The sequence below is a fragment of the Heterocephalus glaber genome, unplaced genomic scaffold (assembly GCF_053883595.1).
Source record: "Heterocephalus glaber isolate CG9 unplaced genomic scaffold, H.glaber_assembly_v1.0 deba00000474, whole genome shotgun sequence".
NCBI classification, from domain to species: Eukaryota; Metazoa; Chordata; class Mammalia; order Rodentia; family Bathyergidae; genus Heterocephalus; species Heterocephalus glaber.
In genome coordinates this window covers 169,233-195,521 of record NW_028258146.1, presented here as the reverse complement: position 1 = coordinate 195,521, position 26,289 = coordinate 169,233, and the positions used below count along the sequence as shown (strand labels likewise).

Here is a 26,289-nt window from a genome sequence, read left to right as displayed (position 1 = left end):
TTCTAGAGCACATGCGCAGTGGGGGAGAGGCGAGGTCGCAGCAAAGCCGAGGTGCTTGGTTCCGAGCCGGGCTTCTCAGGACCGGACTGGGACTTTCGGCTCCAGTCCAAGTCGCGTTGTGCTTCCAGGGGAAGGGAAGTGGTGGCGCCAGAGGACCCTCTACAGCGCAGGACTGAGTCCGCCACGCAGGCGCCAGTGACGCCGCCGCCATTGTTGCCCGTGGCCTCTTGGGCCGTTCAGACTGCGCGGCGACCGGGTCCCAGCGACAGGTAATGACGTCCCTGGCGCGAGTGTCCGCGCGGTCAGGCCCGGAGACCAAACCGTTGCACACACTGGGGCCAGCACTTGCTTTCTGCAGGGGGTGCAAAGACGGTGCAGGCAGTTGTGGGAGACACAGACCCAGCGTTGCGCGTTGCGGGGTCCCCGACTATTCCGCTGCCCTCGGCCCCTCCAGCTAAAGAGAAGAAAGAGGGAACAACCGAGGACAGCCGAGGCCATGCCGGCCCGGTGCCTCTCCTCAGGGCCTTGTAAACACTTTGGCTTTGGTGGCACGACTGTTGGTTGAGCGGGGCTGAGAGCTGGCGCTGGGGACAGGTGGGTGTGGGTCGTACTCCTCCAGGTCCGGCTACTTCTGAGGTTTACTTCCAGAATCCTGGTTTCAGATGTATCTATAAAGGAACTGTCTCCTGTAGAAGCACTGAAATAGATTCCAGGCACACCTCTTCGACTACTTTCCAGTCCAACCGGCTTGTCTTCCTAGCCTGATGATAGTGAAAAACTAGAATAGGCCTGCAATAACATACAAAGCGGGTGAATGACTCGCCTTTTCCCCTCACAGCTCTCTTGGGAATGTTGAGCACTTTATTAAGAAGAAATTCTCCTCCCAGTTTGTTCCCACTAACAGTAAATTTACTCTTGCTGAGAGGCAGTTCAGTCATTACAGCGTCTGTGACATCAGTGACTAAAATACTGAAACATTTTTTGCTGTAAAAATGTTTAATTTTTGTTTCAGCAAGTTACAGGTTAATTGTTTTGCTGATGGTTCTTTAGTCTACCACCTTTTAATGATAGCTCCACCTGCACACACACACGCACACGCACACGCACACACACACACACAAAATCCCCAGGAAGACTGCAGTTCTCTCACAGGTCCAAGGATAAAGGGCTGGAAGACTAAGATAAAACCTATGAGTGTTTGTGCACACTGGGGAGTCTGTTTTTGTGTGCGTGTATGTATAGTAGAGTACATCAAGGTTTTTTGGCCTTGTGGTCCATTCTTGTGTTTCAGGGTCTCTTAACCTGCAAGTTCTGGGCTCAGAATTTGTAACTAAGGCGACTAACTCTACCTTGATTCTGTTCTGCCTCCAGTGGCAGCAGCTCTTGATATAATGTTTTTGTGGCTATAGAATGACACTTCAAGCAGTTGGCTCATTACTGGAGAAATAAAGGATATTGCCAGATTGAATATCTTGTCTGTAACAATGTTAGCCTCAAGAAAGAGGATGAACAATTCTTCACGCTCCCAAATCCTTCTAATGTGGAAGTCAGACAAGGCCCAAAGTGGACCCCACAATTTTGAAAAGCAGACTCTTACTTCAAAACTCTTGCGTGATACTGAGACCTGTCGACAGAATTTTAGGAATTTTCCATACCCAGACATGGCTGGTCCTCGAAAGGCATTGAGTAAACTCCGAGAGCTCTGCCTTAAGTGGCTGAGACCTGAAATTCACTCAAAAGAACAAATCCTGGAACTGCTGGTGCTAGAGCAATTCCTAACCATCCTTCCTGGGGAGGTTAGAACATGGGTAAAGTCCCAGTATCCAGAGAGCACAGAGGAAGTGGTGACTCTGGTGGAAGATTTGACTCAGATTCTTCAAGAGGAAGGTAAGACTTGTAAACCAGAGTGGGGAAGAATCCTTGGGTGGTTAAAAGAGATAACTAGCTCTTCTGAGAGCAACCCCTTCAAAGAAATTAGAGAACAAAGGTCAGTGAGTGAGTGACAACAAGACCTTAATGTGAGCTCCATTCTTCATAGTGTCCCCCTTCTCTATTGCTTGGGACCAAACATAAAGGAAAAATCTCATGAAATAATGATTAGACACAACCAAATTAACTTATATGGACCCTCAGGAAATTTACTTGCAGAGGTTTGCACCATTCTACTAATGAATCATGTGCTTTGGATTGGGGTTTATAATAATGTGACAGGTAAGCTAGATTGTCACCTTCATTTCTTAGCTACCCAAGGGGGAAATACACTTCTGGGTATCTCTGGGTGGGTTAGAGAGGCGTGACCTTGGGTACTATATCTGGTCCCTAGCCCCTTCCTCTCTGGCACTCTTCCCCTGCTTTGCTTTCTGGCTACTGTGAGGTGAATGGCTTTGGTCCACCATGCCCTTCTATCATGTTGATACTTTGGAACCAACCAAAGATTCAGAGACTGAATCCTCTGAAACCATGAGCCAATTTAAGCCTCTCCTCCAAGTTACAGGTATCGGGTGTTTTGGTCCCAACAATGGGAAAGTTGACCAATACAAATAACATACTTCCAAAAATAGTCTCCAAAGAATATTCCCTTAGTAACAAAAGAGATAACTGACAAAACTGATCTCAAATAAGGATTTAGTAGAAAATTGCATATTTTCTGCATATACTTAAAAGTTCCAGAGTACATTTATTTTTGCAATCTGCATTGATATTTTAGGACAAGTCATTGGCCTTTCCCTCTGACTCTTTGAAGTATGAGTGCTCATTTTCTTTTGGCTTTTCACTTTAGGAATGTATTAAACAGCCTGGGAATGTATTTGGTGACGCGTTTCTAAGCTATATAAATAGGACTAACCATCACAGTCTTTTTCTTTTCCCTAGCTCCCCAGAACTCTGCCCTTTCCCAAAAGACTCCAGAGGAAGACACCAGAGGAAAACATGTTTTCCAGGCAGGGTGGCTCAATGACTTGGTGACTGAAGTGAGTTTGAGTTTCTTTTGTGATTTTAAAGTGCTTTTTGAGTGTATAAGGATATTATCTGTCTTGCTCCAGTAACTACTATGCCCTCAAAAGTTCTTCCTAGGACCTAAGCCTCAATTTCCCTCCTTAGTTACCTTGGCCTATTAGGGAAATGTGCTTCCATTGTCTTCCTTTGATATGCCTTTAATTAGCAATACAGATAAGACATTTACCTTCATAGCCAGATGGTTTTGGTTCCTGACTCATCACTGAATCTGGCTTGGGACAAGATACTTAACTACTCTTAACCTGAGTTATTAAAATCAGTAAGTAGATTTACCTCTTAGATTGTGAGGATTAACTATTACAAGACTTGTCATTATCTTAAATTACTGTAAGTGAGCAATAAATAATAGTTACTAATACTATTTTTCCTTATGAACAAGTAATTAATGGTCATACATTACATGGTATTACCATTTGATCATGAGTCTTATTTTTGTTTTTGTTTTCACTAAAGATTGACCCCAGGCCCCACATATGCTAGGCAAGTTCTCTACTACTGAGCTGTATCCCTACCCTTTTATTATTTTGAGAGTCTCACTAAGTTGCTTGGGCATGCACCACCATGCCCAGCTACTTCTGTCTAAATTTTAAAGTGTAATTTTAATATTCCAAAAGGATTTTTTTTTTTCAAAAATCAGGGGAAAAAGTAAAAGTGAAAAGTAAGAGAGCAATTGGCTCTGCAGAGCAAGCTTGGGCCAAGTAAAGGAGGAAAAAGCAAGATAAAAGAATACCTTAGAGAAAGCAGGACAGGCTATGGTGAGGAAAGCCATGATAGCAAGCTCTTCTTGGAGTCTGTGTCCTATTATACTGCCCAAATCTCAAGGAAACCCAAGAGAACTTCTACACACAGGTCCTGAGAGGTGGTCCTGGGATCCCAAGCCTCAGGCTGATTACCCCAAATATTAGGAGCAAGTGAGCCTAGCATCACACCAAAACACAAGCCAAGAAAAAAGCCATTTACAAAACTGGGATAAGCAGAAAAACTAAACGTGAAGAGTAAGAGAGAAACTGGCTCTGCAGAGCAAATGTGGGCCAAGTAAAAGAGAGAAAAGCAAGATAAAAGAACACCCTGGAGAAAGCAAGGTGGGCTATTATAAAGAAAGCCACAATAGCCCCAAAAGGATTTTTCTTAAGATACTGAAAATTATATGAAAAAATGAACACATAAGAGTAATCAAGAGTTGGGTGCAGTGGCACCTGTAATCCCAGCTACTCAGGAAGCTGAGGCAGAAGGATCACAAGATCAAGACTAGTCTGGGCAACTTAGAACTTTCCTCAAAATAAAAAATTAGGGCCAGGGATGCATCTCAATGTGAAGGCCCAGGGTTCAGTACCCAGTATTGCCCCTCTAAAAAAAAGTAATCAAGAGTGTTTTTAACAAAAAAGAGACAAAGGAAGGGCCACTAAGCTTACCAAATTGTAAAGTACATCTAAAAGTACAGCAGTTAACAGTGTATTTGTTGGTTCCAGTGTTATTTTAAGGAGAGTAAAAGAGGGCTGGGGGATTTAGCTCAGTGGTAAGGCCCATGAGGTTCTGGTTCCAGTCTCCAGCACTGCAGAAAAAAAAAGACTGAAGGAAATACTCTGCATTTCATTATAAAGTATGTAAAAATTTTTAAATTAAAACATTGAATTCTTAAGGCAAATCTTGAAAGACAAAACCTTAGAACTCTATCATCTACTTTTAAATTTTCAAATCCTTTCTTCTTCCTCCTCTTTTTTTCTTTCTTTCTTTTTGTGGTGCTGGAGATCAAACCTAGGGCTTTGAACATGCAAGGCAAGCACTGTACTACTGAGCTACATCCCCAGCCAGTTTCTTCTTTAAGACAGAACTATTAGTGTATGTTCTAGTATCAACTGAGAACAAAATTTTGTTTTATTTTTGAACTTTCCTTTAGGGCCATTGAGAGGTACTGTGGAGTCATGCATACTTCTAGATTCCTAAAGCTTAAGATTCTGTGACCTCCTCCATCACTTTATGCATGCCCCTTGTTACCACTGTTGTCCTCCCCATAGTTCTTAAACCAAGTTAGGTTATACTTGATATTTTAGGAATCAATGACATTCAAAGATGTGGCTGTGGACATTACTCAAGAGGACTGGGAGCTAATGCGTCCTGTACAGAAGGAACTGTACAAGACTGTGACATTACAAAACTATTGGAACATGGTTTCTCTAGGTAGGTGTCATCTATATTCTTCTTCCCAAACTTCTAGAGTATCTTTCTACCCCCAGTTGTTAACAGTGGTTTAAGCTCTGAACTATTTGCCTAAAAATAAGGTGTAGCGATGAGTGTTTTCCTCTCTTTTGGGCACAAAAATTTTCTAAGTGAAAGATCACTGAAAATCATGATGTATAGCTTTACAGTGCTGCAGTTTGCCTTGCCCATTCTCTGTTGCTGTGTGGGAAGAATCCTGACCCCTGGGATCTCCAGCACATATCTTGGTAGCAAGAAATTATTATCCTAGCTCTAAAGAAGATGAGAGCCAATTCTCTTACTAGATTGTGTCCATGAACTATTGCTTTTCTACAAAGGTCTAAGAAGTCAGTTAATTTGGAAGTCAGCTAAACTTTGCATAGCTGTTTGTCTCCAAGATAAAATGCATTATATTCCTCTTGAACAGGACTGACTGTGTATAGACCAACTGTGATCCCCATATTGGAAGAACCATGGATGGTGATAAAAGAAATTTTAGAAGGCCCTAGTCCAGGTGAGAGAATGTCTTTACCTTTAGGAGTTATATCCTAAGTGTATTCCTTTATTTTTTACATATGACCAAGTCACTGTCTGCAAAGGCCTCACAGCCCTCAAGAACTCTGAGCTGTTTGCTGTTGCTTCCCTACAGAAGCCGTCTTCAGGAAGACAGTTCCCAAACATCATATATATACCTTTGCCCTGTGTCTCTTCTCACTTCATCCTTTGCATGGTGCCTAGGTTCCGTCCCTTAGACCTTACCTAGGACTTTTATTGTACCATTTTCCCTTCCTCAGTGTGTAATGCATGAATGTACCTTAAAAACTTATATTTCAAACTACCTTCTTTTTTTTTTGTACCAGGGATCAAACTCAGGACCTTGTCAAACTGCCTTCTTTTTTAGTTCCTTTTATTCTGTTTACTGACAAACCCCTGCCTCCACTTTCCTCATTCCCTTCTCTTTATTTTATAATTATTTCAGAAGATAATATATTGATAAGACTCAATTTTAAAATATATAAAGCCAGACATATACAAACAAAAGTCTGCTTCCTCCATACCAGTCATCCAGTTCCCATATCTCCCCAGCAGCAACCACTGTCATTAAATCATGTCCATGAACCACTGTTTTCCTGTGGAGGTCTACTGCCAGATAAATAGAAAGTAGGCAATAAACCTGGAACAACTGTTTATCTCCAGGATAAAATCTTGATTTTAAAGTAATTTCTAATAATTTCCTATTTTTTCCTGATATTTATCATTTACTTTTTTTTTAACATTAAACAAGTAGATATTAATAAAGAAAATATAAGAAACACTCTCCTATGAAAAAATAAAACAAAATTTGATAACAAAGTAGAGAATAACAATGGTTAATATACTGGATATCATAATCTTTAAAAAATGGCCAGAGTGTGCTACTCAGAGTACAAGTCATAGGCAGAAAAGATTCTCACAAAGAAGAAACAAATGAAAGGACAAAACTTTCTTTTCAGTAAACAAACTAGTAGTATCCAGAAGATAAACATTTTTTTCAGTGTTCTATTTGGTTTTTCTTTTTTGGATTTTTGGTTTGATGTTTTGTTTTGGGTTTTTTTTGATGTTTTGAGACAGGGTCTCACTATCTAGTTCAGGCTGGGCATGAACTCACAGTGTATCCCTGGCAGGTCTCAAACTTGTGATCCTCTTGCCTCCACTTCCCAAGTGGTGGGATTACAGGTGTGTACCACAGGCCCAGCTCTTTTTGTTTCTTGTACATAAAAATACTTAAATTTTTTCTCTATTTTTCAACATAAATATGCATACTGTGCATAATGTTTTGCTTATCTTACTGAAAATACAACCTGAAAATGTTCCAAATGAGTATGTACAGAGCTTGCTCATTTCTTTTTTTATATCTACAACATATTTATTTTGTCTGAATTTATTGAACTGTCTTTATTGATAGATATTCTGAGTGGTCTTCTTCTCTCCTCCACAACTTTATTTTGAAATACTTCAAATCCACAGAAAAGTTGGCAGCACAGTATATTGAACAACTATATGCAGTACTTTTCATCCAGAATCCTAATTATCATCATTTAGCCATTTTGCTTTATCTCTATACAAGGACACTTTGTTTTTACTGAGCCATTTGAAAGTTAGTAATAACATATCTCCCCTAAATATCTCCTAAGAATGTGAACATTCTCCTACATAAGCACACCATTTTTACTCCACATATTTTAACATTCATACAGTAGTGTCATTGAACATGTACCTGAGTTATCTTGTAATCTTATAAATCTTATCTTATAAATACCCTTTATAATTATTTTCTCCTCAGTCAAGGACCTTGTCAGGATCCCAGGATACACATGTTGCACTTATTTCTTTAATGTTGTTAGTCCTTTTTAATATAGAACTGTCCTCCGGCCTTTTTCCTCTTTTTAAATATTTCATGTTATTGACTTTTTTAAGCATCCACACTAGTTTTTTGGGAGGTTTTTTGGTTTGGTTGGTTGATTTTGTTTCTTTGTTTGTTTGTTTTAGAATGACCCACAATCTAAATTTGCCTGTTTGTTTCCTGTGATCAGATTCAGATTAAACATTTGAAATATCCAAGGATATTTCAAAGATGATATTATTTTTCCATACATTTACTCAGGAGGCAAATAACCTCAATTTGTCTCATCATTAGTTAGGCTCAGTTTTGCTAAGGTGGAATCTACAAGATTGCTCCATTTTAAATGTACATTTTTAGTAAGTAATCTGTGAGGCCATGTGACTTCTATTCTTTAGTAACTTTTTACTTAAGATTTTGGAATCCATTGATGATCATTGCCTTGTTATATTGCTGGTTGGGAAATGGTGACTTTCTAATTCAGTCATCTCTTCCATGTGATTAACAGCTTCTGTAAAGAATAGCTGTCCTTCCTCCTATCCCTTTTTTATCTGTGTGAACTACTATCCTAGTTGAAAGGGCTGTTTATTTTTTGTTTTAATACTTATGTGTCCCAAATTTGAGCAATGGAAGCCCTTCAAACCAAGCTGAACATCCTTTTGACATGACTCATTTGTCTTTGAGCATCTTCTTGATTTTTGGCACAACAAATTGTTCTTTAGGCTCACCTGTGCTTACCTTAGACCTAGAATTTCTGCAAGGAACCCTGCTTAACTTTAATGGAGAATATCAGAAACCAAGATCTAAGCAGTGACTGCTCACTCTTATGACTGTCATTGCTTCTAGATTTTTTCAATAAATGTATCTGGGAAATTAAAAAGATATATATTGATAGATATGTATCTATATGGGATTTTTTAAATTATGAGTTGGCATACATCTGTAATCCCAACTACTCAGGGAGCTAAGGCAGGAGAATCAAATTCAAGGCTATTTGGGCATTATAGCAAGACTTCATCCTTCCCCCAATAAAATAAAATGAAATAAAAAATTGCTAGGTTAATGTCATGAATTCATACTAATAACTAATTTAAATTCAAAAACCACAGGGGTATTCCATTTTATATATTCCCATATTCCATTATGTATCACTTTTCTCATATAATGAATAACCTAGTTCCTACCAATAGTAAATATCAGTATATTTACTTATTTGCTCTATCATATTACAGAAATAGTTTCAGAATTACTTCAGTACCACTACCAATAACAAACTGTCCAAAAGTTTTCAAGATTTCTGTGAAGACCTTTTTGTCCCTAGATACTACTAAGGATAGTGTTTTCTTGGGATTATTTTGTATTTTACAGTTTTGAATATGTTAAAATATTAACGTGGTTCAGAAGTCAGAACTAGGGGGACAGGCATTTGGCTCAGTGGTTTTGCCACCTGCTGCGCAAGCACAAGGACCTGAGTTCGATCCCCAGTACCAAAAAAAAAAAAAAGTCAGAACTAAATAAAAGGTATACACCCCCATTCCATCTACCTGATTCCTATCAACTCTATATGATAACCATATTCATTTGTTTTTGCATTATCCTTTCTGTTTCTCTTTGCAGCAATGAATCATTAATATATTTTTATATCTCCTTTTGTACACAAAAGTACTCTATAGTCTTGCATCTTGCTTCCTGTTCCTTTTTTAAGTCACTGATTCCTTTGCATATCTACCAATATTGATACTAGAACACAGAATTAGCAGTAAATTAAGCGATAATGACAGAATATATGTTACCTTGCCACAGACTAGCTGCAGTTGATGTAGGGTAGGAAGGGGAGATGTCCTGGGACGGCGATGAGAAAGAACCTCCACAAGCAATGTCCAGGTTCCCTCTGAGAAGTCTCAGGGTCTGATTTATTTTTATATCTTTAAGCAATAGCTGGGAGGCATTGGGTGGAACATGTTTACATTTTAAGTTGCCTTAGCAATTTCTATTGAAGTAAAGGTTATTTTCTTGCTAAACAAAGTACAGTTCCTCTAAGCTGTTTCATTTCATTGAACATCATGAATATATGCTTAAAAATTACAATTGTCCCCTTATTTACCCACACCTAAATAGAACAGAAAGTAACTTAATCAAAATCTTTGTATCAGTGGGGGTTCAAGTGAGATTTAATCAATTAAGTGTCAAACTTGTGGTCGCCAGCTGGCCCTTGAGAAACTGCACAACAGTTAATATAGTTTGCTATTAGCTATTTTACTTTACCTCTATTCGTCTTAACTAAATGTCATTTAGGTTCATAGTCCATGAGCAGGAGATATTTACAGCACTTTGAGAAATATTGAGTAACTTGTCTCCTTAATGCATTTACCTGTCTTAACTTCCTTTCTTTTTCCCATTTTCCACTATTTCTTTCATCCAAAGTCTGTCTTTCCAATCTTTTCATAAGACCCCTTTAGTAAATAGAATGTCAACAATAAGAGGGGGAGTTATAGTAGTGGGGAAACAGAGGGGGTTTTAGAAGAGGTTTCTTTAGAAGTGGATGTGGCAATAGAACTAAGAGAAACTGGAATTTGGGACTTGTGAGCCAGATCAGATTTCAATATATCATTACCAATTTGCCTCATGGAGAGTTTGTTGTTAGTCACAAACACAATGACTCCTGTGATCAGAGTAACAATTATAAACATTATGGCAAGAAAAAATAAAACATGAGGGTATGATGTGTTCCACCCTTTCTTTCCCCCAGCTGGAACTTTGTCAAGCAGCAATGGAGGTCAGTTGGGCTTCGCCATCTCCCCCTTTTTTATTTTTTTTTTTTTTAATTTGGCGACGTGGAGTTCAAGTTGGATATTCTTGAGGGCTCAAATTAATTGTCTGAAGATGACTGGAAGACAAAATAGGAGGATTAATATGACTAAAATGATGATTCCCAAATTAATAATGAAAGAAAAAAAGGTTTTTGTTGAAATAGGGGAGGAGAGAGAAGACAGGAAGGAACTAGCTATTACTTCTGCTGAAGAAGTTTGCAGTTGTGCCTGACTAATAGCACTAACTTGTGAATGTAAATGTTGTAAATCTCTGGACAGGGGAGTACTTTTCCATACTCCTTTTAAATGGGCCTGTACCTGTTCCCATGTCATATGACTGTCATTATAGGGTAATGGCGTAACACAGATCCAACGGAAACCAGAATGGCAGGCTGTCACTATGACCATGATAGGAAATATTATAAGAAAGCTTATGTAACAAAAAGTTACTTTCCTCACCCCCCAGTAACTTAGAATGGTTGGTGACCACCTTGAGGACATCGTAGTCCCAGGTGGCAGGATGTAACACTGGGGGATCAGGCATATAAGTCCAATACATAGAGTCCTCAGCTTTACACAAAAGAGGCATAAATAATACTTGGGCAGCAATTATAGCAAGCATAGTTACAAAGAGATTTTCAGCCGTAGGTGAAGCCTCTTGTTCAATGATCACTGCTCTCGCCTTCTCGGTCAAGCTCTTAAGCTGGCCCCAGGTCGGAGGAGGAACGGTCCAAGTAGATCTGGCCTGATGGCGATTTCTTGGCACTCGTCCCTGAAGCTGCAGCCGTTGGAAAGAAGGAATGATGTGGGCCACTAATAAATCTTGAAAAGGAGGCGAGGAGGAATTACAGGGAGGAGGAGGCATTTGTTCTTCAAAGGTGAAGTCTTCATACGGCCGGGGAGGCGACATTCTAGGAGGCTGGTAAGGGGGAAGGCCCGCCAAATGGGTGAGTCAGCGTTCAAAGATGCAGGATCTTGGAGATGATTCCCTCATGACCTGGATCTTTTTGTTGTAGTTGACCTTGGAGGGCCAGGGCCAAAATATTGGCTGCCTTTTTAGCCCAGATACCTCTTTAGTTTTGGTCTCTAAACTTTGGTTGTTGAATACCCAGAAGAGAAGATCAATAACATTAGCATTGTAAGAGGAGTAGTGAACTCAAATATTATAATTTTACCTGGATATTGAGCATTTTGGAATAAAAATATTGTTAAACTGTTATTATTGCCAATGATGGTTGCTCTTGTGGTTGGATCCCTGAGTAGCTATCTTTTTATAGGACGCCATCTAAGGAAAATAAATCAGCCTACAACTGTGCTTATTATCATAGGTGGCTGGAGCATAAGAGAAAGGCAAATATCTGAATCAAAAGGTTATTACCATAAACAATGTTAGAAGACCCATACAATTAGCGGGCATAAATACATTTTGTACACCAGAAAAGGAGCAATAATATTACAGTTATATAAAACATTATGTTCTTCAGTGTAGTTTGGTACCAAAAGCATCTTTGTAATAACACTCTTGTTTATGGCACAGAAATTAATCTTTTGAAGATGACCAATGTAGACATATCACAATAACATATTTAGAACTTAACCAATGTGAACATTTTATAATAACATATTTAGAATTTAAACTTCAAGGATAACCAATATAATCAATTTATAATAACATATTGAGACAATGTTTATTGTGGTCTGTCTCCCATAAGATTATGAAATTTACTAGGGGGTCCTTTTAGTGAATTAAGACCAGAATAATTATTTTCTGGGTGGCCACTTCTTTATTCATCAAAGGGAGTCCCCACAGTCTCTCTTTACTTTGACAAACAAATAATATGAATATATATATCTTTTTATTTTACAACTGTTTATTGTAATTTAATTATTGCATGTAGGTGACAATACACATTACTTTTATAAAATAAATGTCGGTGGCACTTTGACCAATTAGCAACCTGGGAAGGAGGGCATGCCTTTAATGTAATAACATTTATCTGTAAGCCAATTTAACAATAGGTGAATATCTTTTTTAAAAAAAATTTTTTTTAAAAGGTGAAAAGGAAAAGAGAAAAAGAAAAAAGAATTGAGCTCAACTGTACAAACAGACAACAGACAAACATATAAGACAATTTATAAAATTAGAGTGCACTCAAATATATTTGGCCAAATTGAATTATAATATCCACTTTATGATTATTAGATTTATAATTGTATGACTGGTCAAAAACTTTGGAATACTCAATTAACAGAGATCTCTTGATATTAGAATCAGAAGGAAAAAAGCACTTTTATACCTGTAAATATAAAAAGAGCATTTTGAAGTTGTCCCCCCCCTTTTAAAATTTTTTACCATAAATCTATAATTATTATTCCTCTGGGGGCATCATTAGGTAAGTGCATCTGTTCCTGGGCAGTTACCCATTCCCCATTTTTCCAAGAGTATATCCATAGTGATTTCCTTTTTTTGTCTACGTGAATGACCTAATTCTGTTTTGACCTTATCTTCATATTCCATTTTCCATAGTAAATAATCCCCTCCTGGTAGGCAGGCTTTTGTTACCTGTTGCCAATCGTATGGAGTCATCCATTTTCCCCCTAAGGTTTCTAGCAGAGTCATAGTATAGGGAGAGGAGGCCCCATACGAATGTACAGCAGCTTTGATTTCTTTTAGTAGTTTAAAAGGTAAAGGTTCCCATACCGGGTCATAGTCCCAGTCCGCATCAAAGATGACAGGAAAGCAGGAGAAAGTGGTATCGCCCGCCGCAGTAGCTTCACGAACAGCCCCTGCGAAGCCGACCTGATTTGGCGGTGGAGGAAACTGATGTGGGTGAGCCTTACCTTTAGCCTTTTTTGGGCTACACAAAGCAGTAGCTTGTAAAGGTGACCAATCAGGATTATGCTATCGAGCTGCCTGTTCCTCTAAGTCCTCCTCCCCCGAGGGAGATAATGGCTCGTCTGAGTCATTTTCATTTTCTAATACACCATAAATGGAAGGAGGTTTTTTAGTCTTTAACAATGGAGTTTTCTCTCTGGGTGCTGAAGTGAAAGTATCTGAGGGACAAGAATTCGCCATAGAAGAACACAAAGATTGATTGATCACAGACCAATAAGAGAAGGCATTAACAGGAGTTTTTTCTGGCCCATATTCAGTATAATATTTGTGTATGTCTTTTCCCACACATCCCCAAGTATCCACATCCAAAGTTCCTGCATCTGGGAACCAAGGACAACATTCCTGTACGAAGTCCAGGAAGGCTGATAAATCTTTGGTAGCAACCTTAACCTTACGAGATTGCAGTGTTGTAAAATATCAACAAAGAGTCCTCTTTCTTTAGACCCCTTGTGGCCCATTATCTTCTCTATGTAAGTTCTGACTATTCACCCCTATCTTAATTGCCTACTCCTTTCTCTGAGTGCGGAGCCTGCAGTGCCCTATTGGGTGAAGTCCTCCCAAGACCGAACTATAATTGATTACCCCCCTTACCTGTCCCACGTTGGGCGCCACCTGCCGCAGACCAGCTGCAGTCGATGTAGGGTAGGGAGGGGAGATGTCCTGGGACAGCAATGAGAAAGAACCTCCACAAGCAATGTCCAGGTTCCCTCTGAGAAGTCTCAGGGTCTGACTTATTTTTATATCTTTAAGCAATAGCTGGGAGGCATTGGGTGGAACATGTTTACATTTTAAGTTGCCTTAGCAATTTCTATTGAAGTAAAGGTTATTTTCTTGCTAAACAAAGTACAGTTCCTCTAAGCTGTTTCATTTCATTGAACATCATGAATATATGCTTAAAAATTACAATTGTCCCCTTATTTACCCACACCTAAATAGAACAGAAAGTAACTTAATCAAAATCTTTGTATCAGTGGGGGTTCAAGTGAGATTTAATCAATTAAGTGTCAAACTTGTGGTCGCCAGCTGGCCCTTGAGAAACTGCACAACAGTTAATATAGTTTGCTATTAGCTCTCTATTTTACTTTACCTCTATTCGTCTTAACTAAATGTCATTTAGGTTCATAGTCCATGAGCAGGAGATATTTACAGCACTTTGAGAAATATTGAGTAACTTGTCTCCTTAATGCATTTACCTGTCTTAACTTCCTTTCTTTTTCCCATTTTCCACTATTTCTTTCATCCAAAGTCTGTCTTTCCAATCTTTTCATAAGACCCCTTTAGTAAATAGAATGTCAACAATAAGAGGGGGAGTTATAGTAGTGGGGAAACAGAGGGGGTTTTAGAAGAGGTTTCTTTAGAAGTGGATGTGGCAATAGAACTAAGAGAAACTGGAATTTGGGACTTGTGAGCCAGATCAGATTTCAATATATCATTACCAATTTGCCTCATGGAGAGTTTGTTGTTAGTCACAAACACAATGACTCCTGTGATCAGAGTAACAATTATAAACATTATGGCAAGAAAAAATAAAACATGAGGGTACGATGTGTTCCACCCTTTCTTTCCCCCAGCTGGAACTTTGTCAAGCAGCAATGGAGGTCGGTTGGGCTTCGCCATTACCTTAGAGTAAATTGCTTCAGTTTTTTTAAAAAGTTAACTTGGGGCTGGGTGCTGTGGCACACACTTGTAATCTCTACTCTGAGGCAGGAGGATTCCAAGTTTGAAGCCAGCCTGGGCAACTTAGCTCAACCCTGTCTCAAAATAAAATTTAAAAGGCTGTGGCTGTCTCTCAGTGGGAGAGTAGTTGCCTACCATTTGTAAGGCTCTAGGTTTAATCCCCAGTACTAAGGTGCAAGAAAGAAAAGTTTACTTTGGTCATTAGGTATTTTAAGGGTCTTACTACTTGAGGAGCTAGTTCTTTTCCATAATTTATGGCCTTTTTTGGCAGAATGGCACAGTTACATCTATAACTTGCTAACTTCTTTGAAGAATATATTTAGCACATTGTAAACACTGAAAAAATATATATAGTGTAATGACAATAATCCTGGACTAGAGTTGGGATAGCCTTCTGGGAGATGCAGCCAGTCTGGGACCACTTGAACTTCACCTCACAGCATGAGTTTTTTAGACCATTCAGAGAGCAAAAGTTAGGGCTACAAGTCCACAAGGAGGGCCAGTTTGTGGTTATGCATTATGGGAGATTTTGCTCTCTCTGGAGTGCACAAAGACAGAAAAGCAAGTTATGTTGTATACCCTATAGAGATGAGGTTTGAGAATGTTGCTTTTCTGGCCTGCCCTAACATGGTGTGTAATCCTCCAGGCAAGAGATTCCTGTCAACTTGCTCTCCGGTTGGACCCTAGGCTTTATCTTCTGGCTCCTGAGCCGCATGCACCCAGATTGAGGAACCATCTCAAGGGAGTCAGCTTCAGCTCTAGCTGTCTTCCTACCTGTCTACTTCTACTTGGTTTTTGGCCTGTAAGGACTTTACTGTCTTGCCAGCTCAGAAATATATAAGTTGAGCTTTTAGTTAGACTATCTAATCAGTTATACTTCAAAAAATGATAACTTTAGTAATTCATAAATAGAACAGTAGTTTTGGTTTTCAGTGGCCATTGCTTAGAACTTTTATGGTTCTTTATGTTTATACAGGATTCAAATACTTCTCCACTAAGCCTCGAACCAACAGATACTTAACACTTTTAGGCAAGCATTCTGGTTAGTTATATACACATGTTTATGCCCTCCTTAATTATCACAATTTCTGAATTTCTAATAACTGACTTTTTTAAATGTGTGTTTGCTATAGTAGCATTTTATTCATAGTCACCCTTCAGACTTGTGGCTTTAAGCTTATTAATTAAAACTATAGGGTTAGGTATGAATCTCAGTGATAGCATAATTTTCAGGCAGACACAGGATTGGTTTTTTTGGTTTTTTGTTTTCCAGTACCAGGGATCAAACTCAGGACCTTGCACTTGCCAGGCAGATGTGGCAGTCCCCAGCCTGATAGCATAATTTTCTAGCATGCTCACGGCCCTGGGTTTCATCCCCAGCACTGTAAAACAAAATAAACAAACAAAAACGTAATTGTGTTGGGTATATGTAGACTGCCACAGACTCATTTTGATTACACAAAAATTAAACAGCTTTTGTTACGACTTATCCTTTTTCTGCATATATATCCACCTATGTGTTCAATCCAGTCATGTTCTCATTTGTTCTTTTGGGGTGTGGTAACAAATCCTGGTTTGAAAAAGTAGGCTTTTTAATTTTATTCTATAAAAGTAAAATAATTATAGTTCTAGTACTGAATAACAGAAAAAGTAATATAATTTATTGAAAATTTAAAAAGAAAAAGCTACTTATTATTTTTCCACTTCATCTAATGTGTCTTCATCCCAGATATGATACTGCTTTTTTCATTTAGCGTTGTTCCTAAACATTTTCTGGGTGTCAGCTATGAGTTATGTATTTGAATAAAAGTAGTGTGTAAATTCAAGCAGTATGAGAAAACAAATATGTCTCCCTCCCCTGAGTCATTGCCAAGACATTCTCCCTGTCTGTGTGTGTGTGTGTGTGTGTGTGTGTCTGTCTGTCTGTCTGTCTGTCTGTCTGTCTAACATATAGCATCCTGTTACACAGGTGGGATTTTTTTACCAGTATAGACCTGCTTTCTTTCACTTACTAACACGTCCTACACATCTTCTCCAATCAACTTGCCTAGACCTACCTATTTTCACCAGTTACCAATATCCCGTTATCCTCTACTCTAACCAGTCCCTTGCTAATACAGCTATCACTTTCAATGACTATATAATATCCTATTAAATGGATATATTGATAAAGTTACTATTCTTTGAGTTGTATTTTAGAAAGTTTCCGAACTATCCTGTCTTAGTCAGTTTCCTCACAGCTAGGACAAAATACCAGGCAGCCACAACAAAAAGAAGTTTATTTTAGCTCATAGTTTTATAAGTTTCAGTCCATGGCTCATTGCATCCAGTGCAGAAAAGGTATGATAGAAGGGTCTGACAAAGGAAATCATGTCATGATTTACCAGGAAGCAGAGAGAGAAGAGAGGAGCTGGGGTGGAAAATATGCCCTTCCAGGTCATGCCCCCAGTAACCTGCCTTTTCCAACCAGGTTCCACCTCCCAAAAGCACCCTCAGGACCCTGAATTCACCAGTGGATAAATTGACTATTGAATACAGCACCCCCATGAGCTTTCCAAAAGCCCTACCTCTGAACATATCAGGCTTTGGTGGACATATCCATTACCTTTTTGGCTATATTATAAATTCTACATTTGATTTTATTTTATAATTCTTTTTTTTTTTTGAACTCAGGACCTTGTGCTTGCAAGGCAGGCGCCGGAACCACTGAGCTAAATCCCCAGCCCCTATATAATTCTTTTTAATTAACTGTATTGTTACACTTTTGATATATATAATGATCACATTCATCATTGGGAATTTGTACCTGTACATAATATCTCTTAATTCCTCTTTTTTCTCCATTCTCTTCTCCCTTCCATCCTTCTTCCCCTCCTTATTTATAAAAACTTTGCTTCCATTTTTTTCTTGTTTTTTTTTCTTTTCCCTTCCTTCCCTTTCCCCTCCACCCTCCCTTATTCTCCCTCCCATTTGAACATTTTCTCCCTGCTTCCCAACATGTATCATCCGTTTTGGTCCTTATTTATGCTTTTGGTTTCTCACATAAGAGAAACAATGCAATATTTAAACATATGTGTCCAGTTTATTTCATTTAAAAGTACAGTCTCAAGGTGCATCTATTTACCTAAAAATATCTCAGATTTGTCCTTCTTTGTAGCAGAGTAGTACTCATATATAAAAAACACATTTTCTTTATCCATTCATCCATTGATGAGCACCTAGGCTGTTTCCAAGATTTGGCTATTATAAATTGTGCTGCTAATAAATATGGGTGTGCATATATTGCTGTGATATGATGCTTTTAACTCTTTCAGGAAGATAATAAGAGAAATAGCTCTAGTTTTAGTTTTTTAAGGAATCTCCATACTGATTTCCATATTGATTGTACCAGTTTACACTCCCCAGCAACAGTGGCCAAAGGTTCCTTTTTTCCCCACAGCCTTGCCAGCATTTTTTATTGATTGATTTCTTGATGATAGCCACTTTTTCTTGAGTGAAATAAAATCTCAGCATTGTTTTAATTTGCATTTCTCAAATGACCACTGATGTTGAACATTTTTTCATGTATTTGTTTGCTGTTTGTACTTCTTTGTCTGAGAGTTGTCTATTCATTTCAGATGCCCGTTTTTGGATTGGGTCTTCAAATTTGAGGAGTCTGATTTTTTTTGAGTTCTCTGTATATTCTAAGTGTTAGTCCTTTGAGGAGTAATTGATGCAGGTATTTTCCCATTCTGTGGGTTGTCTCTTCACTCTGTTGGTGGTTTCTTTTGCTGTGCATACATTATATAATTCTAAATATTTACAGGTTACATGCTTTCCACCTCATTACAAAGGTATCATAACATAACATAATAGGCATCAATCTGACTGCCTTACAGCAGGGATTTTTCTTGGTTTTTGTATTTGATTTTGTGTGTGTGTGTGTATGTACACACATGCATGTGCATTCATACTTTCATTTGAGTTCACTTTTTAACAAGTTATTGTCAATTATTTTACCAGTTCAGTTTAGTGGCTACCATATACAGTCTTCAGCCATTTTATGAAGGAAATGTAAGAGAAACATAAGCTATTTCTAGAGTTTATATCTACATTGCAATATAAAAACACATCACATTATGAAATAATCATGTAATGCCAAATTCTATGCTAGGCACAACATTGTGTTAGGTTGGACCATGCTGATTGCAGATATTCAGCTATTTTGCCCATAAGAAATACAATTTCATATATGATTCAACCTACCCTGTATTTTAGATTCTAAGAGAGAGCACATTATACAGGTAAACGTGAATAGGCTATAAATATCTTTTAATAAATGGAAAAGGTATCAGAAGAGGCCTAGAGTCTAGAATTAGCATGGCAGCTATTAACTCTCTGAAAGTAATGGATAACTTCACACTTTAAGCTGAATATGTAATGTAGAAGATACAGTTTTAAAAGGCTAGATTCTTTTGAGACTAATGCCAAGTGAAGATATCTGAAATTTTTTTCTCACTCTTACTTTTGTAGTGCTCGGCATCAACCAGAGGACTTGGCACGTGCTAGGCAAATGCTGCCCCACTGAACTACATCTCTAGCCCTCTTTTTCTGTTTAACTTTTATCCTTTAAGTCACCAGGTCTCAAACTTTAGTGTGCAGCAAAGCCACTTGATAAATTGCTCAATCCTGCTGCCAAAATTTCTAACTCAGTATGGCTAGATTGGACCCAAAAATATTAAATATTTTCAGGTGATAGTGATGTTTATGCTGCTAGTCTGGGAACTGTACTTTGAGAACCATTATTTTAGGCTATTGGAGATTTATTATAGATCCTTTAGCACTGAAAGCCTTCCATGAGAATGCTTTAGGAATGTTATATAGAATTGTGAAGGATAGATTAGAAGGAGTGATAAGAGTCAGTGTCTCTACTTTGAGACCATTGTATAAATTACTCTGAAATAATCCTAAATTATTCCATATAGTCTTATCTGCTGTTTTTACTTCTCTTAGTACTGTCACCTGACCTTAACTATTTTCTTTACTCTATACCCATACTAAAAAGAGACTGTTCTCAACTGTGTAGTCTCCTGTTTTTCTGCCCTCTTATTCTCCTTCCCTAAGCTTCAAGTATCAAGTTAATTAATGAGGTTGTCAGAGCTATAGTTAAGCATTTCATCATATTTACTATTTTATTTTTTTCTCTAGATGAAGACTTTTATATTCTTTTTTTATTTCAGAATGCAAAACTGAAGCCCAAACTTGTATTCCAGTAGACAATATTCCTAAACTCAAACAGGATGGAACACAAACCATCAAGTTAGAAGAACTATATGACTATGATGATGGATTAGAGTGGCAAGCAACAGATACCTTCACGAAAATTCCCACAAATGAAAGAGATTTCAGTTTGAAGTCAGTCCTTTCACAAGAAGATGACCCTACAGAAGAATATCTTAGTAAATATGACATATATAAAAATGATTTTGAAAAGCATTTAAACCTAACTGGACAGTTTGATACCCAATCAGATAATAAAACTTTTACGTATAATGAAGACAAGCCAGTCTTCAATAATTTCACATACGGTACTGTATATAGGAAAATACTTCCTGGAGATAAGCCTTATAAATGTAATGTGTGTGGGAAAAAATTTAGGAAATACCCATCCCTCCTGAAACACCAAAGTAGCCATGCCAAAGAGAAATCTTATGAATGTGAAGAATGTGGGAAAGAGTTTAGGCATATTTCATCCCTCATTGCACATCAGAGAATGCATACTGGAGAAAAACCATATGAATGCCACCAATGTGGTAAAGCCTTCAGCCAGCGTGCACACCTAACTATACATCAGAGAATTCATACTGGAGAGAAACCCTATAAGTGTAATGATTGTGGAAAAGACTTTAGTCAGCGTGCACACCTTACTATACATCAAAGGACCCATACTGGAGAGAAACCATATAAATGCTTGGAATGTGGTAAAACCTTCAGCCATAGTTCATCACTGATCAATCATCAGAGAGTTCATACTGGAGAAAAACCTTATATATGCAATGAATGCGGGAAAACTTTTAGTCAGAGTACACATCTTCTTCAGCATCAAAAAATACATACTGGAAAGAAACCATATAAATGCAATGAGTGTTGGAAAGTGTTTAGTCAGAGCACTTACCTTATTCGACATCAGAGAATTCATTCTGGAGAGAAGTGTTATAAATGTAATGAGTGTGGAAAGGCCTTTGCTCATTCTTCAACTCTTATTCAACATCAGACTACTCACACTGGAGAGAAATCCTATATATGTAATATATGTGGGAAAGCTTTCAGCCAGAGTGCAAACCTTACTCAGCATCATAGAACACATACTGGAGAGAAACCATATAAATGCAATGTGTGTGGGAAAGCATTCAGCCAGAGTGTGCACCTGACACAACACCAGAGGATTCATAATGGAGAAAAACCCTTTAAATGCAATATATGTGGGAAGGCATATAGACAGGGTGCAAATCTTACTCAGCATCAAAGGATTCATACTGGAGAGAAACCCTATAAATGTAATGAATGTGGGAAAGCTTTTATTTATTCCTCATCACTTAATCAACATCAGAGAACTCATACTGGTGAGAGGCCCTATAAATGTAATGAATGTGACAAAGATTTTAGCCAGAGAACATGCCTTATTCAACACCAGAGAATTCACACAGGAGAGAAACCCTATGCATGTCGAATATGTGGTAAAACCTTCACCCAGAGTACAAACCTTATTCAGCATCAGCGAGTTCATACAGGTGTCAAGCATCGTAATTAATGGATATTGGAGACTTCATTTAGGTTTTTCAATTTGATCACTTAAATTTTATTTTGTATGCTCTGTGTGTTAAAACATTCAAAAGAAATCCGAAGATGTGCAATATATATTAGATATCACTCAGCAGAAGTATCAGACTTCATAATATGGATGTACTCGTTAAAACTTAATGTGAAATGTAAAAAAGGAAACTTCATTGACTTCTTAACCTTTATTTGATATCAGTTTAACTCATTCTAGAAAGAAACCCTATGAAAAGATACAGTGGACCCTTGACTTATGAACTCAATTCATTCATGAAAACTGCTTGTAACATATTTGTCAATTGAAGGCTCAGGCTCCTCTACACAACCTTCAGAGTGTCTCTCCTGTATAATTTTAGGCCACACTTTCTTCCAGGCAGATCTCAATGTCCTTAGGCATTGGCCCAGGGTTTCTCAACCCCACACAGGAAAGGATGTAATGTTTCTTCCAGAACTCCTTAAAAGTTAAATCTGTATCTGAGACCATCTAGAAGCACAAGTGGCTGGCGTTTGGGTTGTAACTCAAGACTTTGGTTGTAAGTTAAAACTAAATTCCAGTCATAACCCAAGTTGTTTGTATGTCAGGTCAGTCGTAACTCGAGGGTCCACTTATTCAGAAAACTAACTCTTCAATTTTCAAGGTATTTCAAGTATAGAGGCCTTATGAATGTAACTTGGGAAAGTGCCCATCAAGTAGAGATTTCACACTAGAGAGTAATCCTGGGATTAAAGAAAAAGCTATTTTCAGGCCTTTATTTCATTCCAGCTTTGAAGCCTTAAAATATGTAAAGGTTTCCCTTTCACCCTTTTCTATTATGCCATTACTGCCACATGAAACCAGTAGGTACAAGAAAAAAATTGAAAGTGTCTTAAAGATTTCTGTGACCAGTTTAACTGTACTTTCCCTCAGATGCTGAAATAGTAAAGGAAGAGAAGCTTAAAAAGATGATGTTAAGACAGAAACTAGTGTATATAACCCTTAGGTATGTGTACAGACTTCAGGCAAAATTTAAACATCTCAAGTTTAATCTTTAAGACAGGTAAGCCTTAGTTTCACTAGGTTTTGACATCCAAAGTCATTCTGAAGGAAAAAATAAGCATATAGTTCCCATTTTTTTCTACCTGACTCCTAAATTCATAACTTAAAGTTCCCTTGTGGCTATTTTATTGTAGGAAATCCATTTATTCCACTGAAACATATTTCTTGAGTGCCTACCGTGCTCTCAGATCCCAGATTTCCTGATTGAAACCTTTTGGGGCTTGTTACAGTGCTGAAAACCACAGCTGATTTAAGCAACAAAGTTTTTTATAGTAATGTGAAAGGACATGATCTTAAGTATTTTGCTATGGAATGAGCATAAGAAACTTGCTAAAATGGGTGCAAGATATGACCCCATAACCCAAGTAAAAGAAACAATGAAGGTAGCTATCTAAATAATGTGAGAATAAGAAATGGAAAATAGATAAGTTTTCTACAGAGTGGGTCAAGGAAAAATCAAGGTGAAAAACTGAGGAAAGATAAAACAAATGTAACTGGACTTGGTATACTGAAGAAAGTAAGAGTGGTGAAATAAAAATGAAATTTAGCCTATTTATAAGAAAAGGTGAAATGGCTGATTTTAAAGGAATAATTAGAAACCATACATGGAAGTAAAATAGAGGTTACTCTTACTGTGTCAGAAAAAAAATTTTTCCATTAGAAAAAGCATTGTACAGAAATTATTGATACCGTAATCATTAAAGAACCAAGTTTTTAGGTCTTAACATAAATGGAAAACTGGCAACAATAGGGTTTTTTTTAAATACTATTGTATTTAATATCCATAGTTTTCCACTCTCAATATAAGACTGAGATTCCATTTTGCTAATATTTGTTTCTCCAGTTCCTTCCATATAGAACATGATCAATACATGTTGGTTGAATTAATGAATTATACAAATTAGAGTTGAGTAAATGTAGAACCGACTGGCATGGAGTAAAAATTGGTAAAAACAAAAATAACTTTTGTGCATATTTCAAACAAATGTTTAACAACTGTTGATTATTTACCAGGTAATAAGAACTACTTAAAAATGGAACATCGGAAATCATGGGACATCTTTGCACAAGGAAATTTTTCTGAGATAAATAGGACTGACAAATTTTGCATAAATATCTATTGGAGCATGTATTGACCATACAGCTTAACTTAGACATTACTGTTTATATAAACATCCTGCAAACAGGTGCTGATAGGCTAGGGTGCCAGCATCTTCAAAGCTATATTGTTGAGTGTTTTCTTGAAGAAAGTGTTGCTTTCCCTTTTCCTGACATTAGTTAATGTTGATTTCATTGTATCATCCTTCACAAAGTACAGGTTGCAAAATATTTAAATTATATTTCCTATAGTTGTCATGTTAAAAAATAACAGTTGTATTTAAGATGATTTTTCTGGTGTTGCTTCATCACACAATACTCTCCTTTGGAATGAATGTTTGGAGTGTTACAGTTTGTAGCATCTTTCTTTGCATTACTCAATGTTTCCTGCCTTTGTGTGTTTTATGTAAATAGTGCATTTATAAAGTCTTCCACTGATACACAGAGGTAACTTATGCCCTTATACAATAATAGAATAATAGTGCAAAATACTAGGCCTTTGTGTGTGTTTTTCTCCCCACTTGTAGAATTGTCTGAACCATGAGTAATTCAACAGTCTTTTAGCAAATAGTCGTATTTTCCACAGCTTTTTATTAGGAAAGTTGTCAAATATGCATAGAAGTTTTAAAATAAAATGAACTATACCCACCACTGGATTTTAAAATTAACATTTTGCCATTTTTTTAGCAATTGGAAAGTAGCTTATAGACATGACATTTCACCTCTAAATACACCTCATAAAAATAAGGACAGTCTTTCACATAACCGCAAAGAGTTGAAAGAAAATGAACAGTCCTTTCCTAATACACTATCTAAATCCCTAGTCCATATTTGATTTTCTCCTGCTGATACAGTCAGTTTTCACCCATCTGTTTCATCTTCCAGGTGGGCTACACTGGGTAACACAGAATTGCCTTGGACTGCATAGAAAATGTATAATACAGTTAATGTGTATAAGTAACAAAGCTTCCTTTTTTATATTTGTGATTATAACACTTTTTAAAAGAGGGCAAGCAGCCTATGGGCTGCAGGTTGGACATGCCTGACAGTCCCCACCTTTTGTTTTCTTTTTAAGAAAGCAAGTCACTTGTCTTGTAGAGTTTCACATTTGGGATTTAACTGACTATTAACATATACATGTGCTGTATTTATATTTCCTGAAATTTCTGGAAATTAAAAGTTAAGATCAAAGGTTTGATTAGATTCAGGCTAAACACTTTTTAATACTAAGACTTAACAGATCTATTTTATTTTGTATCATTGTCTCAGTATCAGGTTGACTCACTTGTCAGTGATGTGATATTTGATTATTGAGTTTAAGTGGTAACCACCAATTCTTCCCAACATTAGAGTAGTTGGTCCTGTTGCAATTAGCAATGTCGACTGACAATGGGGAAGCATATCGATAGCCTTTTTAACAACTTTTTTACCTGGTTGGTTATGTTAGTACCCAACAGTAATCCTTGCTTTAGATAATTTTTTCCATCAAAGTTAGCAAAGTGGTGATTTTCTAATTCTATTATTCTTTTCGTATCTTTTGAGTAGTAATCTTTAAGGAAGAACATTCTCTTGTTAACTGGGAATACATAGAAGCAGGGTTTTGCTCAATTCTTGCTGTAGTTACCACTTTAGGGGTTTAATTACCAATTGTTTGGTATCATCTGCACTGATGACAAATGACTCAATGTTTTAGTAAATTACATTTGTTTCTGATGTTTGTCCCAAATTTGGCTAGTCAGAACCCTCCAAGTAGCTCTTATGTCCTTTTGACATTCCCCCTTTAGTTTCTGGGCATTTAATTGCCTTCTGACACAGATATCTCAAGTTCACCCTGCACTTCAGTGCTCCAGACATAGAATGAAATATTTCTGCAGAAACTCGTGGCTCCTTTTAATAGGCAGCAACTTAGAATCCATGATCTTGGCACAGTGCACATTCATTGCAACTGGAATGTCATTATCAAGTCTTTCCAAATGTTCAACTTGGTTTCCATAATGAAGAAATTCTCTCTGCGCTTAGCTTGTTGGTTACTTAATGTCTTAATTATGTAATGAGAGATATTGGATAATGAATAAACTTTGGGGAGCAAATAACTCAGTCCTGAGCATACAAACTAAATTGAAGAGAACAGAATTGTTTAGAAAGGAGCAAATTTAACCACAAATGGCCTTATGCCAAGATCGTCAGGAACATTTATAGAGGGAATGCAGTTTGTCAGTTGATCTGCCAAGTGAGTTAAGTAAATTGCAATAAAGACAGGAAATAGATGTATGATACCTACTATATTGGGTTCTAACTATTATATATCTTGATTATTTATAAGCTAATCACCTGTCTCATCTCTTTTTTCTTCAGTTCAGGGAGT

The 26,289-nt window shown here is 37.4% G+C and overlaps 1 protein-coding gene across 1 annotated transcript; it reads left to right on the top strand.

Annotated features, from left to right (window-relative positions):
• Positions 1-24,415, top strand: Znf287 (zinc finger protein 287). The gene is made up of 6 exons (XM_004870761.3): positions 1-269; positions 1,410-1,887; positions 2,872-2,969; positions 5,067-5,193; positions 5,639-5,725; positions 20,194-24,415. Exons 2-6 carry the CDS (start codon positions 1,485-1,487, stop codon positions 21,762-21,764), a joined length of 2,286 nt encoding a protein of 761 aa, XP_004870818.1. The 5' UTR covers positions 1-269; positions 1,410-1,484; the 3' UTR covers positions 21,765-24,415.
• Positions 24,416-26,289: the final 1,874 nt, after the last annotated feature.

Coding starts and splice junctions, on each gene's coding strand:
- Znf287 (XM_004870761.3), top strand. CDS start 1,485: ATGTTAGCCTCAAGAAAGAGGATGAACAATTCTTCACGCTCCCAAATC. Junction 2,970..5,066: donor TCAATGACTTGGTGACTGAA/GTGAGTTTGAGT, acceptor TTGATATTTTAG/GAATCAATGACATTCAAAGA. Junction 5,194..5,638: donor TTGGAACATGGTTTCTCTAG/GTAGGTGTCATC, acceptor CCTCTTGAACAG/GACTGACTGTGTATAGACCA.